Source organism: Muntiacus reevesi, chromosome 3, assembly GCF_963930625.1.
Source record: "Muntiacus reevesi chromosome 3, mMunRee1.1, whole genome shotgun sequence".
Lineage (NCBI taxonomy): Eukaryota > Metazoa > Chordata > Mammalia > Artiodactyla > Cervidae > Muntiacus > Muntiacus reevesi.
Window position 1 is genome coordinate 165031789 of NC_089251.1, and position 19442 is coordinate 165051230.

Consider the following 19442-nt stretch of genomic DNA (forward strand, 5'->3'; position numbering starts at 1 on the left):
GAAAGCTGTCAACATTTCTAAGACTGCAGGAATTTATTGTGGTATCTTTTCTCGTTCTAAATCACTTTCATTTTGGTACCTAATTTGATATTTATGGTTTTGTGTGTAGTTTGTTTTTTTTTTTTAAGGAAATTCCCCCTACCTCACTATCTGAATACAGTTTGTTTCCCTTAATACCTCACTCGATCCCTGCTTGTAGATGTGGGGGCAGAAGTTGAAGGAATTCATCAGCTTCATTTTCTGAGCGAAGTGAGAGCCAAGTCATTTGAAAGGGATGAGGGGAGGGTAGGACACCTGGCAGAGCTCGTGGATATTTAGAGCAGTTGTTGTGAGGGTAAGAAGAGAAACGATTAGGGACAGCAGAGGTCATTCTGGGAGCCCACTCCCGGCTTATCTGTGTCCCCTGTCCCCCGTTTTGGCTGTCCAAGCGTTGGAACACAGAAAACACGTTTCACGTTGGGGCTGCAGGATAGTACTACTAGAAAGAGGAGGGCTCTGGTGGGCTTCCCTGTGGCTCAGCTGGTAAAGAATCCACCTGTGATGCAGGAGACCTGGGTTCGATCACTGGGTTGGGAAGATCGTCTGGAGAAGGGAAAGGCTACCCACTCCAGTATTCTGGCCTGGAGAATTCCATGGACTGTATAGTCCATGGGGTCACAGAGTCAGACATGACTGAGCGACTTTTCAATCACTCACTCACTCACTGGTGTGTTGAGGGAGCAGGTGGAGAGAGAGGGTGAAGTGATGCACCCCAGAATCAAGGCTGAGTTGGGAAGGAAGTGGAACCACGAGACGGCTGCTCACTCCCAGGAAAGCAAGGATGGAAGATTTGTTGAGGCTGGAGAGCAGTGAACTGGAAGTAGTCGAGATGCTGAGAGAGTTTAATGTTAATTAGATATGGAGCAATTTATTCTAGAAAAAGCTGAAAGGGCCAGTGTTGGCATTTGAGGAAATCTAGAGGGAAATAAGATGAAGTAGATTTCTGCTGTACTCAGATATATTTAGGATGTGGTGGGAGGGGAACCTGCTCGGGTGTGTGTGTGTGTTGTGAAGGTTTTTGGGAAGTGACAGCAACTCTTTAAACAAGTGAGAAAATAAGAAACAGTGACCTTTAAAACAGTGATCTTTACAAGTTTACCTGTTGCTTAAACAGTGCTTGGTCATCAGTTGATGTACTAGAGTCACAAGAAAATTTTTTAAGCTTTTTATTTTGTGTTATTCCTAACAGATTTTCTTACACATGTACACCAAGCATTCGTTAGATTATTTTCTCCCTAATCTCTGTAAAGCTGCCAGATGTTTTTACTGTATTAAAATAAACCAAAGACCATTTCTCACAAGTTCCTCAAGGCATCTTCTTTCTTTTCTCTTATTCCAAAAGAAAAAAGAAGAAATGTTTCATCCGGAGACAGCCTGATTCTAGAATACTGAGGTGTTCTAAAAACCATCACATCATATTTAGATCATCTTCACTTAGTTGGTTAAATCGTTGCATGAAAGGTGAGTGATTAGATAGTTGAGCAGCATCTTCTTTGTCAGGATGCCAATAAGTAACAATTAAGTTTCAAAGATTTTAAACAATATTGGGTTCCACCTTAAAGGATTTGGAGAAAAGCTAAACACTTCCATGGGTCCTAAGTATATCTTCCATTCAGAATGCTTTTCACTTCTGTAGGGACTTCACAGTCACCAAAGATAAATATAAATTGCTGCTGCTGCTGCTAAGTCGCTTCAATCGTGTCCGACTCTGTGCGACCCCACAGACGGCAGCCCACCAGGCTCCCCCGTCCCTGGGATTCTCCAGGCAAGAACACTGGAGTGGGTTGCCATTTCCTTCTCCTATATGTATATATATCAAAGGGATTTAAAGTTTTTTGACACCTATATTGATATTCTCAATAACCTCTTTTCCTATTTCCTACTAATCATTGTTCACAATTGGATACAGTTTGAAGAATAATCATCAAGGTACCAGCAAAATACTATTCTAATAAGTCTGCTTTAAATTTTTAAGGGAGAAATTTTGTTTTAATTGAAAAGTTTTTTTTTCCAAGTCTTGAAACATCTAACTCTGTGGTCAATCTACTGTGATTGTGACATGTTCTTTTTTTTTTTTTCCATTGTATGATTCCAATTGTAATAGCATTTTGTAAGTGACAAAACTATAGAGATAGTAAAAAGGTCCATGTTTGCCAGGGTTTAGAGGAGGGTAGAGGGAAGGGATGAATATATAATACACAGTCAATTTTTAGAGCAGTGGAAATATTCTGTAATGATGTGTTCTTTTAGTTAAAAGAAATATTTTTAATTACATGCTAAATTAAATCTGTTACAATTGTTCTAAATGCACAGAATGTCCCTGGCTGCTTATTGTGTCATCTGCTGTAGAAGAATGGGAACCTCGACTCCTCCGCCAAAAAGCAGCACATACTGGAGAGATATCAGTGAGTACAGTTTAAACGACGGTATTTTCTTACAGAAACAGTGATAGAATTGTGGTTAAGTTTCTAGGGTGGTCCGCAAAAACTTTTTTAATTAGTGATAAATCTCAAATTTATTTATAACTTTTCTGTACTAATGGTTCACCCCAAATTTGTAGGCCCAGAGACATGCATACTCCTTTTTCTTGGGAATTTCCTCTTCCCTTTGTTCCCGTCAGGTTCTTACGCATCCTTGTCAATTCAAGTCTCACTGCATTCTTCAGCAGCTATTTACTAAGCTCCTATAAAACTGGTGCCAGGCCCGTGTGTTAGGTTCTGGTAATTCAATGGAGAGCCAGGAAGATGTTTCGCTTGCCCTCTAAGATCTTAAGATCTAGTACCAATCTACTGTCTTTATTTGTAAATATTTATGTTATTACTAATCTTCATTTGTAAAATGAGAATATTGCCTAGGCCATCCTTCATTCATTCTGCTATGTGCTGGGTACTATTACTAGGCCCCGAGGGTACAGTGTGGAATAAGACAAAGTCTGTCCTCATGGAGCTTCCTTTTGGCCTTTAAGAGAGATCAGTTCTTAGGATAGATCCTTTTCATCTAGAAAATTCTGTGATTTTGTATTTTAAAAATACAAAAAAGAGTGGAACAGAGAAGGAAACTTTTCTCCTCTCATCATTTCTAGCAGAACAAACTCAAGAGTAGTGAATATACTTTAGGGTAGCAGATTAGGCTGTGAGTCTGCATTCTGTTTCCAGGGCTTAGTGAAAAATAAACATCCTAGTATGAAGAAACAGGTGGTAGCAGTATAGGAGGAAACAAACTCGCTGCTCCTTGGGAAGTCCAGGAAGCCGTCTTGGAATAAAGAAGACTTCCTGGAAATGTCCTCTTTCCTGTTCTGGAACCGTAGGTTCTAGAATTTGGGTAGAATGTCCATCTCCCTGGGCTGATATGTGGGGAAGTCAGTGGAGAGTTCCTTAACCCTCAGTAGGGAGGAGAAATGTTTTCTTGGCAGCATTAGTTGAAGATCTGAACAAAACCCTGAACAAAGCTTCTATACATCCAACAAATTATAGATTGACATTGACTTTTTTTCCCTTTCTTTTTGAAGGAAATATAATAAAGTTTACTGGATCACTTATTTTAGGGTAAGTGTCAACTGTGAAATAGTAATTGACTTCATTATACTACTGTTTGAGAGCTCAGTGGAAGTAATTTACAGGTAGCATAGGGGTAGTGAAAGGGTATAGATTTTAGAATCTGTGAACATGTGGATTCATCACTGGTTCTGTCACTTAAATGTTGTCTTGACCCAGTTACTTTAAGCCCTGAAGAGTGTTTTCTCTTGGATGTAGTAGATTTGGGAATTCTGTCCCCTGGCACAGTTGCTCTGAGGAAAGCAAGTACAGAGCAGGCACTCACTGATCAGCTTTCACATACCTAAAATCACATCTTGTGTTAGGTTATGAAGAGGTTCAAGAAAGCTGAAATCAACTATAGTCAAAATTATTTTTGAAAGTCCTTTGAGTCACCATAAAGCTGTTATGAAAGGAATTGAGGTTGACTGAGAAAACCACTAGATTGACCCTCCAATTTCATGCTATTTCAGAGGCACATGTTTAATGAATGGAGTGATTTTCTTCCAAAGGTTGTTATTTTTCATTCTCTTTTCTTCTTTTTGGAGAGGAGAGATGGATATATATTAAGTGTATGTCCAATGCTGCTCTAGTGTTTCTGTTAATAATATTCTTTTTCATTAGTGTAAATATGAAGTCAAATCTTAGATGCTAAAATGATAAAGTAGATATATTTGCCATTTTATCCAAATACATAAATTTCTCCATGACATTGTAAGGTAAGGCAGAACATATTTAGAGGATTTTTTTCCTCGGACTCATTCCAGGCAAAAGATAAATGTAGCCCAGGTTGGATGCATGAGACAAGTGCTCAGGGCTGGTGCACTGGGAAGACCCAGAGGGATGGGATGGAAAGGGAGGCGGGAGGGGGGATCGGGATGGGGAACACATGTAAATCCATGGCTGATTCATGTCAATGTATGGCAAAATCCACTACAATATTGTAAAGTAATTAGCCTCCAACTAATGAAAATAAATGGAAAAAAAAGATAACTGTATATTCTTTTCTATGATGCAGTTTTTTTGTTTATATCACAGTAAAATTCAGGAATATTGTGAAAACTCACAATTTCTAGTAAAGAATTTTGTCTTTCATGAAACATGTGATAAAAATACTGAATAGATTTGTTCGTTTTGGCTGCTCTGGTCGATTCCCCCAGAGAGGTGATGACCCTAAAGAGCTTTCTCTCCATTCTTTGGGTGCTGGCAGTGTCTGGCCTTTCTCTCTTCCTTGCTTTTGCTGTAGGGTGGGAAGCTCAGGAAAAGGCTTCATATAACTGCTGTTTCTAAGCTCTGAGTTCACAGAGTGCAGCCTTTGTGTCTGGATAAAAGGAGTGTGTAGGTCAGTCTGATTACAGGGAAAAATCCTTCACTTTAGGATATACAGCATTGTATTTCACTTAAAAAAAAAAATTCTAGTTTGCTTCCCCCCCACCTCCACTGTGCAACTTGTGGCATCTTAGTTTCCCAACCAAGGATTGAACCCGGTCCCTTGGCAGTGAAAGGGCACAGTCCTAACCACTGGGTCGTCAGAGAAGTCCTTGTATTTCACTTCTAATATTTGATTTTAGGTTTAACACTTAGAAGAAATTTTCATATGCTGGTGTTAGGAGTACAGATTGACTAATCTTTAAAAAAAACACTGGCAATATCTAGTAAAGTCGAACAATATATATATTCTTTCAGAAAGTCTGTAATTTTACTTCTAAGTATGTATCTTAGAGGAACATATGTATGTACAGAACATGAGTATGTATCTTAGAGGAACATATACACATGCATACAGTACAGATATATATGATGTATAACAGATTAATTGACTCAAAACAGAAATTTCCTAAATGCCCATCTGTGGTAGAAAGGATAAGTAAGTCATTATATAGCCACACAGTGGATGAATCACATGCCACGTGAAAATATAAATGCTTGAACTCCAGATACATGTAACAACATGGGTGAATCTCACAAGAAGAAGGCTGAACTAAAGAATACATACAGTGAGCTCCCATTCCTTTGAAATTCACAGACAGAATTAAGCCTTGTTGTTTAAAGGTTCATGTTTAGGTGATGAGCTATAAAGAATAGCAAGGCTATTATTATAATCAGAGAATAAAAATTGGCTATAGAGATGGGAGACAGGGTCAGGATCAGGGAGGGACACACTGTGGGCTTCTGGGTACTGTTAATGTTTTTTGCCTGGGAATGTAATTCAGATATTTGTTATTTGTTAAGCTGAAATGTGTATATACATTTGTATATGTATGTATAATGTATGTTATATACACATTACCATATTCATACTATGTTTCCCAATAAAAAAGAGAAGAATTTCTACAGAAAGCTTATTAAAAAAGAGTGGCTCCTGTGTTATATTTAGATTATATGTTTATGATGAATTTTTTGTTTCTTTTTAAGAGGCTCTTTATTTATTACATATGAAGTTCTGGCCTTGAAGAAGTCTTTGACATTAGATACTCAAGTGGTAGAAAGAGAAAAAATGAAGTCATATATATATGTGCACACAGTTTCTTTAGATAAAACAGAAAATCATGGTAAGTTCATGGTAAAGTAATCCTGTCTTTGTGAACAATGGAAGCTAGTTATTGAATTTAAAAAATGAGTATTTAGGAATGTAAATTGGTACAAACGCTATGAAAAATAGTATTCAGATTCCTTAAAAAATTAAAAATAGAACTATATTAGAACCAACAATTCCATCCCTGGGTATTTATTCAAAGAAAATTCTAAAAGATTATCCACCCCTCTATTCAGTGCAGCATTATTTACGATAGCCAAGATATGAAAGCAACCTAAGTGCCCATCAGTAGATGAATGGATAAAGAAGGTGTGTGTGTGTGTATACACAATGGAATATTACTCAGCCATAAAAAGGAATGCAACCTTGCCATTTGTAACACAGACCCAGAGGGTATAATGCTGAGTGAAATAAGTCAGACAGAGAAAGACAGAATACTGTGTGATTTCATGTATATGTAGAATCTAAAAATAGAACATGAGTAAATGAAACACCTAATCATTTATACAGAGCACTTATAGGTGGTTGCCAGAAGGGTGGGGGTTGGGGAAGGAGAGAAATAGGTGAGGGAGATTGAGAGGTACAATCTTTTGGTTATAAATAGATGAATTACAGATACAAAGTGTTCAGTGTGGGGAATGTGGTCAATAATTATGCACTACTCTTGTATGGTGAGAGATGATAACTAGATTTAGCGTGCTGATCATTTTGAAATATATAGAAGTATGACATTACTTCATGTGACTGGCAGAAATTAGAACTAAAATGCTTCACAGTAAAGGAAAATTTTCTTAACTGTCTCCCAGCCATACTAACAGTATCAAACTAAAATGAAATAACTTTGTGAAGGAAAAACTTCTCCCCAACCACCCAGTTGTAAAAGTGATCAGGAGGATTAGATAAAGAACAGAGAAAAGTAGAAAAATAAAGGATATAAAAATCCATAGTTCCTGCTCCAGTGATTGTTATATTGTGATATCAACAGTCCTGGTGACTCGGTGGTAAAGAATCTGCCTGTCAATGCGGGAGACACAGGTTTGATCCCTGGGTTGGGAAGATCCCCTGGAGAAGGGAATGCAGCCTACTCCGATATTCTGCCTGGAGAACTCCATGGACAGAGGAGCCTGGCAGGCTGCAGACCATGGAGTTGCAGAGTCAGACAGGACTTAGCAACTAAACAACAAAAACAACAACAATACCAGTAACTAACACAATGTTGTAAGTCAGTTATACATCAAGAACAAACAAACTCATAGAGAAGAGATCAGATTTGTGCTTACCATTGGCAGGGCATGTGGGGGCAGGGGGAATTGGATGAAGGTGGTCAAAATGTACAAACTTCCAGTTATAAGATAAATAAGTACTTAGGGTGTAATGTACATTAATATAAATATAATTAACACTGCTGTATGTTATATATGAAAGTGGTTATAAGAGTGAATCCTTAGAATTTTCATTACAAGCAAAATTTTTTTTCCTATTTCTTTAATTTTGTGCCCATGAGATGATAGATGTTCACTAAACATTATGGTACTTGTTTCATGATGTATGTAAATCAAATCATTACGCTGTTTACTTTAAACTTATACAGACCTGTTTATCAATTGTAATTCAATAAAACTTGAAGAAAAAACTATAAAAAAAGTTTTTAAATGAATACAATATTCATAAAACAGGCTCAGCTAACTGTAAGAACAACCAGACCTGTGAGAGCCAAGTTCCTAAGGAATTAATTGAAGATCGAATTTTGGACTTCACATATTTAACCCAGATTCGCAGCTCTCCAACTAAGTCAGTTGAAGACTAGCTAACTGTTTTAGTTTAAGCTTGGAGTTCCCTGGTGGTTCAGCTGGTAAAGAATCTACCTGCAATGCGGGAGACCTGGATTCAGTCCCTGGGTTGGGAAGATTTCCCTGGAGAAGGGAAAGGCTACCCAGTCCAGTATTCTGGCCTGGAGAATTCCATGGACTGTAGAGGCCATGGGGTCACAAAGAGTTAGGCATGACTGAGCGAGTTTCACTTTCACTTGGAGCTCTTTTCTTCATGAGAACTGTCAGTTCAGAGGCTGGTCCTCAGTTTAGCAAGCATAAAAACATGATTTTTGTCACTTAGCTCAGAGGTATTTGTGCTCTAAGGCATTTATTATTCACCCTAATCTCATGGGATGGATTCATAAATATGAATACCAATTTATTTACAGAGGGGAAAAAAAAAATGTGTTCATTAAGGTTGGAAAACCTGGCTCTACTAGTCGAAACACCCCTCCTCCATATTTAGGTCAGATGAATACCCAGTTAGTAATCAGATGATTGCTTGGCGAACAGGAAATTTTAGAGCAGAGTATGTTTTCATCAGGATATGGGTAGCCTGGGAAGTCATCAGACTAGATTTATAGCTGCCTGTTGTCCATCGCCAGCCAGAAGAACCATGCCTGTGAGCACTTTGCGTACCCCGAGTCAGGCAGGTTCTGCTGCCCCCCTATCTGCAGCTGTATCTATCACCACCCTCTCTAGTCTGTGTATTGTTATTGTACTTTCCTTCTTTCAACATGCTTTCATGGTGTGTTACATCAATTATACAGCTAATTTTTATAGCATATAATTTACTTAGATAGTAAAACTGAATCTCATTAGTCATGTATCTCTAATTTTCACTCTGAGAGGGATATTTTTAAGTGACATTTTCTCAAATCTAGTTACTCCTGTGTTGTATGTGAGGATTTCTGTTAGCTTGAGTTGGTGTGTTTGCTTTTGATTTGTTTTCACCTTTTCCCTGACTAGGAAAGCAGTTTGGGGGGTGCGGGGTGGGATTTGGAGTTTGTGTTCCCATAATGGTTTTAGTTGCTTTAATAGTGACAGTAAAAAGAGAAAGATGCTATTTTACATTTTCTTTTAAAAAAATTGGAACTTAATTTATACATTTTTCTTCGGAGTATTGGAGTCTAGCATTAAGAGTACCTATTTGGTTTTATTTACGTCTGTAATCATTCTAGGAATCACCCACCAGGCAAGGAAAGAGCTTCACAAAGCAGTGAGGAAAGTGTTGGCAGCCTCAGCCAGGATGTTACGGGGTCCATTTGCTGGTGAGTTTCACATATTTAATTGAGAATCCTTATCAGTAATCTGACAGTCATTCCGTGATCAGCCTGAGATTTTTTTTTTTCCATTTTTTGTGCTAAGATTTATTATAGCTATGGAAAATTGAATAACCTTGTTCTCTTGGGCTATACTTAATTTTAAGGACTTGATGCCTTGGAAAGATTTTTCCTTCTATCTTTATGGGTGCATTATTTTTAGATAGTTGTAAATAAATATTGAGACTCTCTTGATGAATATTTCAGATTTTATTTGTTAGAAAATCATTCCCATGCTTTCTCATAATGCATCAAAAATATAGATTTCACAATTGGGCAAATCTACGTTGTGGAGCTAGCTATAAAAGCGCTGACCTGATCTCTTTAAAAAATTGGCATCTTGAAAAACAAACCTGGGAAAACTTTCTAGAATTAAGATAATAAAGAGACCTAACCAAATCCTGTTTGCTTGTTTATTTTTTTAAACAGCTCTAAAGATATTTTGAGAAAAGTTGGAGGAATTCAAGTATGGAGTTAGACTGATTTTTAGATGATCTGGAAGATTTTTGTTAGTATTCTTAGATGTTATAGTGGCATTGTGATTATATAGGAGAATGTAGGCTTATTCTTAGGAGATGCATTTAGAATTATGAAACAGTAAAATATCATTACTCCTGCAACTTTCTTTGATACAGTTTAGAAAAACAGTACATACACATCCAGGGGAATTCTCTGGCGGTCCAGTGTTTAGAACTATATGCTTTCTCTGTCAAGGGCCTGGGTTTATTAATCCCTGGTCAGGGAACTAAGATCCCACAAGCTGCTCAGCACAGCTAAAAAAAGTAAAATAAAATACACACACCATGCAGATTAAACAGCTATGGCAAAATAAGAACATTTGTTAAATCTAGCTGTGGTAAACATGTGGCTGTTAATGTATTATTTTAAATCTATCTCATATACTTGATATTTCTCATAATAAAAAATTTCTTTAGGGAAAAAGAGCCAAAAAGAAACAAAGATCTCATTGTGAAAGCCAACATAATATATAAAACAAAAGCACATACATATTATATGTAACATCGTAATATGACAGAACTGAGAACAAACCTGTCAGTCACTATCAACATCTGGAGATGGATTTAACTTCCGTATTGTAGATTTCAGATACTTAACAAATTACCGTCTTACATGTGAGGATGAAAACGTTTTAACAGTTCACATTGTCTTTTTTTGTTATCGTGAAGACACTTTTAGTACAGTCGATATAGAAGATCACGACTGCGCCGTGTGGCTGCTGCTGAGGAAGAGCCGGTCGGATGACAGGGCAGCCCGTCTGCAGGCCGTCCAGGAGATGTCGGAGGCCCATCACTGGCACGGTAAGGAGACGTCTGCGCACGCCGCACACGTCGGCCAGCCCCTCATCTCTGATGTGAAATGAAGGGCCAGAGACATCAAAGCAGGAGAATAATTCAGGAAATATTAACATGTGTAAACAATATTTTCAAAAACTTTAAAAGAAACTCTAGTTATAAAGTACAAAACCTGCTGGCCTGGTAGCCATGGGATGTTTGGTAAGAACCCCTGAAAACGGAGGTAGATATATTTGTATAAACTTTCTACCAGAATGAACTTTTTATACTTGACGGGAGAAACTCTTGACTCTGATAGGGATAGCTTAATGTGTTGGCATGTTTTTTTGTTCCTATTTAATGAGATATATTTTAGTTGCTGGCTGCACCAAAGTTACATGTGCTTTCAGTTTGACAGTCTCTGTGGCTTTAATATAATAATTAGTCAAATGTACCTAATGGCTTGTGTATATTTGTTTTTTAAGGAAGGTTTTTAATATTTAATTGTATTTAAAATTGCGAGTTCTGCAGTAAAATTACATGAGCAAGAGCTCAGATCTGCTCTGAAAATAGTACAGGGACTAAAGTACACTTTGTTAGTAGAGTCCTCTTATAAAAAGAGGAGCCTTCGCTGGTGGCTCAGACAGTACAGAATCTGCCTGCAATGCAGGGAACCTGGGCTTGATCCCTGGTTCGGGAAGATCCCCTGGAGGAGGAAATGGCAACCCACTCCAGTATTCTTGTCTGGAGTATTCCATGGACAGAGAAGCCTGGCAGACTACAGTCCATGAGGTTACAAAGAGTTGAATACAACTGAGTGACTAACACTTTCACTTTCACAAACATGTAAAAAAAAATAATGTTCTCGAAGAAAAGTTTAGTTTCAGGATAAGATCTCTGTCTCCGTACAAGTTAGTCAGTCAGTTTGACTGATTGGTGACTATAGTAATTTATAATGTAAAAATAAGGTTACTTAATCTGAGTGGTCATCTGAATTAAATTCACCCATTCCAGTCCATTTTAGTTCACTGATTCCTAAAATGTCGATGTTCACTCTTGCCATCTCCTGTTTGACCACTTCTAATTTACCTTGATTCATGGACCTAACATTCCAGGTTCCTATGCAATATTGCTCTTTACAGCATTGGACTTCACTTCCATCACCAGTCACATTCACAACTGGGTGTTGTTTTCACTTCGGCTCTGTCTCTTCATTCTCTCTGGAGTTATTTCTCCACTCTTCTCTAGTAGCATACTGGATATCTACCGACCGACCTGTGGAGTTCATCTTTCACTGTCATATCTTTTCGCCTTTTCATACTGTTCATGGGGTTTCTCAAGGCAAGAATACTGAAGTGGTTTGCCATTCCCTTCTCCAGTGGACCACGTTTTGTCAGAACTCTCCACCATGACCCGTCCATCTCGGGTGGCCGTGGTTTCATGGCTCATAGTTTCATTGAGTTAGACAAGGCTGTGGGCCATGTGATCAGTTTGATTAGTTTTCTGTGACTGTGGTTTTCATTCTGTCTGCCCTTTGACAGATAGAGGCTTATGGAAGCTTCCTGATGGGAGAGACTAACTGAGGGGGAAACTGGATCTTATCCTGATGGGCCAGGCCATGCTCAGTAAATCTTTAATCCAATTTTCTGTTGATTGATGGGCTGGGCTGTGTTCCATCCCTGTAGTTTGACCTGAGACCAAACTATGGTAATGAAAAGACACTTGCTCCTTGGAGGAAAAGCTCTGACCAGGCTAGACAGCATATTAAAAAGCAGAGACATTACTTTGTCAACAAAGGTCCATCTAGTCAAAGCTGTGGTTTTTCCAGTAGTCATGTATGGATGTGAGAGTTGGACTATAAAGAAAGCTGAGTGCCAAAGAATTGATGCTTTTGAAATGTGGGGTTGGAGAAGACTCTTAATTGAGAGTCCCTTGGACTGCAAAGAGATCCAACCAGTCCATCCTAGAGAAAATCAATCCTGAATATTCATTAGACGGACTGATGCTGAAGCTCCAGTACTTTGGCCACCTGATGCGAAGAACTGACTCATTTGAAAAGACCCTGATGCTGGGAAAGAATGAAGGCAGGAGAAGAAGGGGACGACAGAGGATGAGATGGTTGGATGGCATCACCGACTTGATGGACATGAGTTTGAGCAAGCTCCAGGAGTTGGTGATAGATAGGGAAGCCTGGTGTGCTGCAGTCCATGGGGTCGCAAAGAGTCGGACACGACTGAGTGACTGAACTGAAGTAGTTCAGTGGAGAATGTGAGTGGAGGTTTAGAATAAAAATCTGTTTCAAAATCTGCCTTCCAGGACTCTATTCAGATTTCTGCTCTGCTCTATCAGAAACATCAAAGTTGGAGCCCTGGCATGTAGATTTTGAAAAAGTTCCACACTTGATTCTGACACCCAGATTACATAGGGCTATTATTAAAAATATTGTCTCCTCCAGTGATTGCAGGTTTTTTTTTTTTTGATACATGTCTTAATCCATTTGGGATGCTGTAGCAAAATGCTATAGACTAGGTAGCTTAATTTGGGCTTCCCTGGTGGCTCAGATGGTAAAGAATATGCCTGCAATATGGGAGACCTGGGTTCCTGGTCTGGGCTGGGAAGATCCCCTGGAGACGGGAACAGCTATCCACTCCAGTATTCTGGCCTGGAGAATTCCATGGACTATATAGTCCATGGGGTTGCAAAGAGTCAGATACGACTGAGCGACTTTCACTTTTCAGGTAGCTTATAAACAACAGAAATTTATTTCTCACGGTTTTCTGGAGGCCGAGAAATACAGGATCAGGGCAGCAGACGTGGCACCCTGGTGTCCAGTAAGGATGGAGGGAGCTCTCTGGGGTCCCTTTAACAGGTGCACTAATCCCAGTCATGAGCGCTCCAAATCACCTCGCAAAGGCCCTACCTCCAAATCCCATGACATTAGGGATTAGGTTCCAACACATAAATTTAGGAGGGACACAAACATTCACTCTGTAGCAATACATAAGGAATGGAACAGTGAAATCATGAAGGCTAAACCAAAGTACTGCTATCTGGGACCTCTGATTATTCATCGGCATCATGGAATGCCAAAGCACCGTGGCAGTACCAGGGTATGATGGATCTAAATGGAACTTCAGGTTTTTGTTGATGTTGTTCAGTTGCTAAGTCACATGTGACTCTTTGCTACGCTGGACTATAGCATGCCAGGCTCCTCTGTCCTTCACTATCTCTTGGAGTTTGCTCAAACTCATGTTCATTAAATCAGTGATGCTATCTAACCATCTCATCCTCTGCCACCCCCTTCTTTCGCCTTTAGTCTTTCCTAGCATCATGGTCTTTTCCAATGAGTTGGCTCTTTGCATCAGGTGGCCAAAGTATTAGAGCTTCAACATCAGTCCTTCTAATGAATATTTAGGATTGAGTTCCTTTAGTATTGACTGGTTTGATCTCCTTGCAGGGTTTTGAGTAGTGATCAAAATAGCTTTTGAATGCTGGAATTTCTTTTTTAAAGGAGAAGAAATTAAATTGGTTATGATCTATCAGGTTTCACATTTGAGGTTTATTTTTTCAAAAAGGTTATTAGTTAGACTGTGATATGTCTAGATATGTGTTGAGAATTAGATCAGTCATTGAAATGTTGGATATTTAGCTTATTGGTATTGTAAATGTAGCAAAATTGAATTACAAACTTACAGTTTAAAAATTATGTTCTTCATTTAATCTTTGAAACAACCATATTCTAAGTAGGGTGCTAACAGCATACTTCTGCAATAGATTACCAGTACAGGATAATTGCTCAAGCCTGTGATATGAGAACTCTTACTGGTTTGGCACGAAGCAAAGAGAGTGATCTTCGGTTTTTTCTCCGCCCTCCTCCTCTGCCATCTTTAAAAGAAGTAAGTAAAAATAATCTACTGAGTGAAAAAAAGTTTAATATATCATCTTCACTTTGGGTGCAAAATAACCATTCAAAAAACAGGTTTTTGGCTGCTTCTCACAAGCAGGTTAGTTAGGGTGTAAACCTGAAATTGTAGCTTCTATTTCAAGGTTTCTTGATTCCTCAGGAGGTGCTATTTCTCCTAAATTATTTTCCTCTTTGTGGAGTTGGGAGTCTTTATACCAGAGGGTGACTTCTTAGCATTTCAGCATCCATCAGTTGGTCCTTTGTACTAAGATTGCTATAGATCAGTTTTTCCCAATCTCAACACTACTGACATTTTGGGTCAAATAATTCTTTGTTGTTGGAAGCTGTTCTGTACGTGGTGGCAGCTACTCCCTGGATGACAGTAGCATCCCCCAGTTGTAACAACCAAAAATGTCTTCAGATATTTCTAAATATTTCCTAGGGTGCAAAACAGCCCCTGGAGAACCACTGCATTTAGATACTAACGTATTACCATGTTGCTGCTCAGTCACCAAGTCATGTCCAACTCTCTGAGACCCCATGGACTGCAGCACGCCAGGCCTCTCTGTATGACTATACATGGATATTAATTGTTAACCACTAATAAAGATATTAGAGCATGTTTCTTAAGTGCTTTTCCTAGTCTTTCCTAGAAAATGAAATCTGAAAACTTTGCCATGAGTTTTTGAAAAACAGAAAAAACTATACTAGATGTAAGTTATTAGTGAAAATCAGAACAATAGGAACAAGTTGTGGATATTAAAAAGCCAGCTTTAATTAGAGAGAATGTAATAATTCATTTGAGTCAAGATGTGAAGTGGCCCATGAGCTGAAATCTTGAGCGATAAATTGCAATAGGTCTTTCTGGCTGAGGTAGCAGACTTGAAAGTGTGGAATTCAGAATTAAACGATTCTCTTTACCAGGGTGGGTGACCAGGTTCAAGACTAAAAGCACTGATTTACCTCTCCTGTTTTGTTTTGGCTTAGTTTCTTTGGGTGCTTTTCATTAAACTGAATTGTTGAGTTTAATTATGAAGAATCTTTCCCCTTTATTTCAGGATTCTTCCACTGAAGAAGAGCTCAGACACTTGCTGGCTTCTTTACCTCAAACAGACCTGGACGAGTGTATCCAGTGCTTCACAGCTTTGGCTCTGAGTGAGAGCAGTCAGAGTCTCGCTGCTCAGAAGGTTAGTTCATTCATTCATTCAGTAAATATCTTTGAGTGCCCACTTTTCTAAAATGTTGGCTAGGGGCCAGCACTTAGAGCTTTAGGGCAGTCATTCATCCAGGAACTGAATAAACTTACTACTGATTCCTGGTTGTCTGGGCTAGGTGTTCGGGGTAATGGGGAGATAGGTAATAAAGTTACAGAGTGTAAGAGGGATAGTGTGTGAGAGAGATCCAGGAGCCCATCACTCTTTGTAAGAGGCCATGTTCAAAAAGCTCTATAGGACATCCTCTGAAGTTGAATCTTGAAGAATGAATAGGTAGTAACTGACAAGGCTATTAAATATTACCTCTGTGGTGATGCCTGAATTCAACTTCTCTAACCTGTGTTCTCACTTAAGCTCTAGGTTTAGATATTGCAGCCTCCTTCTTGATGTCTCTACATGGATGTTTAACAGGCATCCCAACTATACGTGCTGAAGTCTCCCTCCTTCCACAGAGCTCTTCCTCCCTAAGTCTCTTTCATTTCAGTAGAGGGCAGAGCATCCATGTAGTTGCTTAAGCTAAAGCCTAGGAATTCTTGATTCTTTTCTTCCATGTTCACCTGGTCAGCGGTTACTGTAAGCTGCTCCTTCACATGTGACTTGAATTCACTTGCCTCACCATCTTCACTGTAGCCACTTACTCCTGGCCACAGCGTCTCTTTCTCGTAGTGTCCTGTTCCTTCATCCTGGCTTCTGTTCTTCCCTTCATTTTAAAATAACTTTAAAAAAAAAAAACAAACAAACAAAAAAAAAAATAAATAAAATAAAATAACTTTAACGTCTCTTTCAAAGTCTTTTTATTACTTCAGTTTATTGGGGTGTTTATTCCTATTTGTGGAGCCTCCCCCTTATGTTATATTGTGGATTAATACCCATTAATTGTTTTTACTGTGAGCTTATCTTTAGCTAGACTGATTGTTTTCTGTGGGAGTCCCAAGCACCTCAGATTCTAAATTTATTGCTATGGAGAAGTTTTTATGTTTGCTTCTTTTGGATACCCCCAAGGATTCACTATAATGGGACTAATTTTTTTTTTATATTAATTCCTTAGTTTGGAATTTCTAGAGCACATTTTTAGTGTGAATTCAGATACATCTTTGGATGATATAGTCTTTGGATTGTGATTTCCCACTCAAAGCCCCAGCAGAGACAGGCTTCTTGCTCATGGGCTGGTGAGCAGAGTTTTTCTAGACTCTCTTACAAACAAGGAGGCAATCTTTGCAGGGTTCTCCCTTTAAGTAGAGATCTTGAATCTAGCTCCCAGAGAATGTAAGACTCAAACCACATCTTCTGTGATGATGTGAACCCTGAACAGTGTTACTATTCCATCCTCAGGGGCCTGCAGGCATTTTCCCTCATCACTGGTGTGCTGACCACTTCTGCTAAATGTTTTTAGTTCTAGCACCCAGGGGTTTCGCTTTATTTCTTTTTTATTTTCTTTAGAGCTTGACTTTGTTTCAGAATAGCTTTTGCTATATTTTATTAAGCATGTTTGTCATGGGAGGGGCTCACTATGTCAACTAAAGAAAAACGCACAACCTAAAGTTGCAAGTTAAGTTTTATTTGGGGACCTTATTGAGGATTGTAGCTAAGGTATCTCCAAGGAACTGCTCCAAAGAGGTGAGGGAGCAGCCAGGATATATGAGTTTTTTGTTGGGAAAAATACCCTGTGGTTGAACATCAAAGATTATTGCTAATCACACACACACAAAAACACATCTTGAGTTAATGATTTTAGTGCTTTTCTGTGTATGGGAAGATGCAAGAATCTGGGCTCATTGAAATTATTCATTAGATATGCATCTTCATCACCTCGGGCCAGTATCCAGAGTGCAGAATTTTCTCTGCATTGAATTTCTCCTCCATCCTGAATTCCCCTCAGGGCGCCCAGTGGGTAGAGCGTGCTGCAGTGGCTGATGGCTTGATGGTGGGTACCATTTTTTGTTTAGTATAATGGCAGGTTGCATTCTTTTTCCACACCTGGGAGCCCAGTTCACCATCTTGCTGTCTCTGGAAAGCTTCCTTATCATGTCTCCATCACCTCTATGAGCTGTAGACACTGCTTCAACCTCCAGCTTCTGTCTCCAGTTCTATGTCCTCAGCAGCTGCAGTGATTTAAAACAACAACATCAACACAAGTTCAATCAGGTCGCACTCCTGCTCGGAGCCCTCCAAATGGCTCCCTGTTGCACATTACACCTGAGCCCCTCACTGTGATCCAGGCACGGACTGGCCTGGATGTGTGTACCGGAGTGCCTGCCCCTAGGAGTGGTGAGGAGATTGACAGGAAGGCGCCACTGCGCACAGATGTAGTGTAAAGTTTGTCTGGTGGCGAAGAGTCTGAAAACTGAAGGAGACCACGCTTAGGTGAGGAGGGCGGTGTTTGCACCATGGTCAGAGCTCTCAGAGTGCTACCCGGGGAAGCTCCACTTCTTGGGAGTAAGGCTGCCTTCAGACGAGAAAAGCCATCCCTTCCGATGGAGGTGTCTCTGTTATCTCCCCGCAACCCTTACTCCTGCTGTTCTCGCCACGGCCTGTTGACCAGATGTAAACACCTGGCATAAAACCACCCAATACATAGCAGAGGGCTTCCCAGTGAATCACAGCAGCCTCCTCAACAGACTCCCGCTCTGCCCCATGTCACTGGCTTCCACTGTTCCTCTGCTATCATCTCAGTAAGACTTCTGTCTTCATAAAATAACTCTTTACAACAGAAGAGACCCGCAGACCTAGACAACGAACTTAGCGGTTGTCATGGGGAAGGGACAGTTAGGGAGTCTGAGATGGTCGTGTACCCACTGCTGTATTTAAAATGGTCACCAACAAGACCTACTGTATCGCACAGGGAGCTCGGCTCTGTCACGTGGCAGTGTGGATGGGAAGTTGGGGGAGAATGGATACAGGTATGTGTATGGCCGAGTCCCTTCACTGTTCACCCGAAACCCTCCCAATATTGTTTGTTGATCAGTTACACCCCAATACAAAATAAAAAGTTAAAAAGAATAGCTTTTACCTCTCTAAGAGAAATCCAAACAAAGTATAGTCATGTTACTATAATAACTACATAATTGACTCAGTGAGGAGAAAGCATTTTATCAGTGAAACAAATGCATTTGGTTTACATTTGGTTTGCAATAAAAATGCAATTAAAAAAGCATTATCAGTAAAACAAATCATGGTATTCTGTATTGTTTTACCAATTGAACTGCCAGCTAAAAATTTGCACTTGCCATCTGCCTCCACAAGGATTAAGTCACTGACCACTGTAGCCGTTGTCAACATACCCCGAAGGGAGTTCAGAGTGGAGATCAGGAATGAGGCCCTCTGTGCTCTGGGAAAAGCCAGCAGAACAGGCCTTCAGATAGATATTTTTAGGAAAAGATTTTATGAGCCCAAGTTCTTGCATCTCCTCTGATCTAGAAAAGCACTAAAGTCATTAACGGTGTCATGCGCTCCTCACTTTGGCCTCTGCCATAGTGTGTGCTTGACTGTACATTCCCCTGTCATTAAAACCATATAAAATACTGGCCTTCCCCTCTGCCTCTTTGGAGCAGTTCCTCGGAACTGTCTGAGACGCTGTCTCTCCAGGCTACAGTCCTCATTTTTCCTCAAATAAAACTTCACTCACAACTCTCACATTATTCATTTTTTTTCAGACAGTCGAATGTCTTTCCGTCATTTCCGTTTTTATGAGAAATTAGGGACATACCAGTAGCTATGACTTCTCTAGCCTACGTTTTACAGTTTCTCCTTTGGGCCGTGTCTTGGAATCGCTCCAGTGAAGTGTAATCATT

At 39.5% G+C, this 19442-nt stretch overlaps 1 protein-coding gene across 4 annotated transcripts in view; it reads left to right on the forward strand.

Moving 5' to 3' along the window:
• SERAC1 (serine active site containing 1) overlaps positions 1-19442 on the forward strand; it is a 55664-nt gene that overhangs the window by 12491 nt on the left and 23731 nt on the right. For 2 of the 4 annotated variants that reach the window (XM_065931050.1, XM_065931051.1), the window contains exons 2-9: positions 1382-1500; positions 2353-2444; positions 3548-3584; positions 5988-6124; positions 9101-9190; positions 10429-10560; positions 14308-14429; positions 15496-15624. In XM_065931050.1, the coding sequence (XP_065787122.1) occupies positions 2354-2444; positions 3548-3584; positions 5988-6124; positions 9101-9190; positions 10429-10560; positions 14308-14429; positions 15496-15624 (738 nt within the window). In that variant the 5' untranslated portion in view covers positions 1382-1500; position 2353. Of the gene's footprint in view, positions 1-1381; positions 1501-2352; positions 2445-3547; positions 3585-5987; positions 6125-9100; positions 9191-10428; positions 10561-14307; positions 14430-15495; positions 15625-19442 lie in introns of those variants that run through there. The other 2 variants (XM_065931052.1, XM_065931053.1) reach the window with 2 other exon arrangements.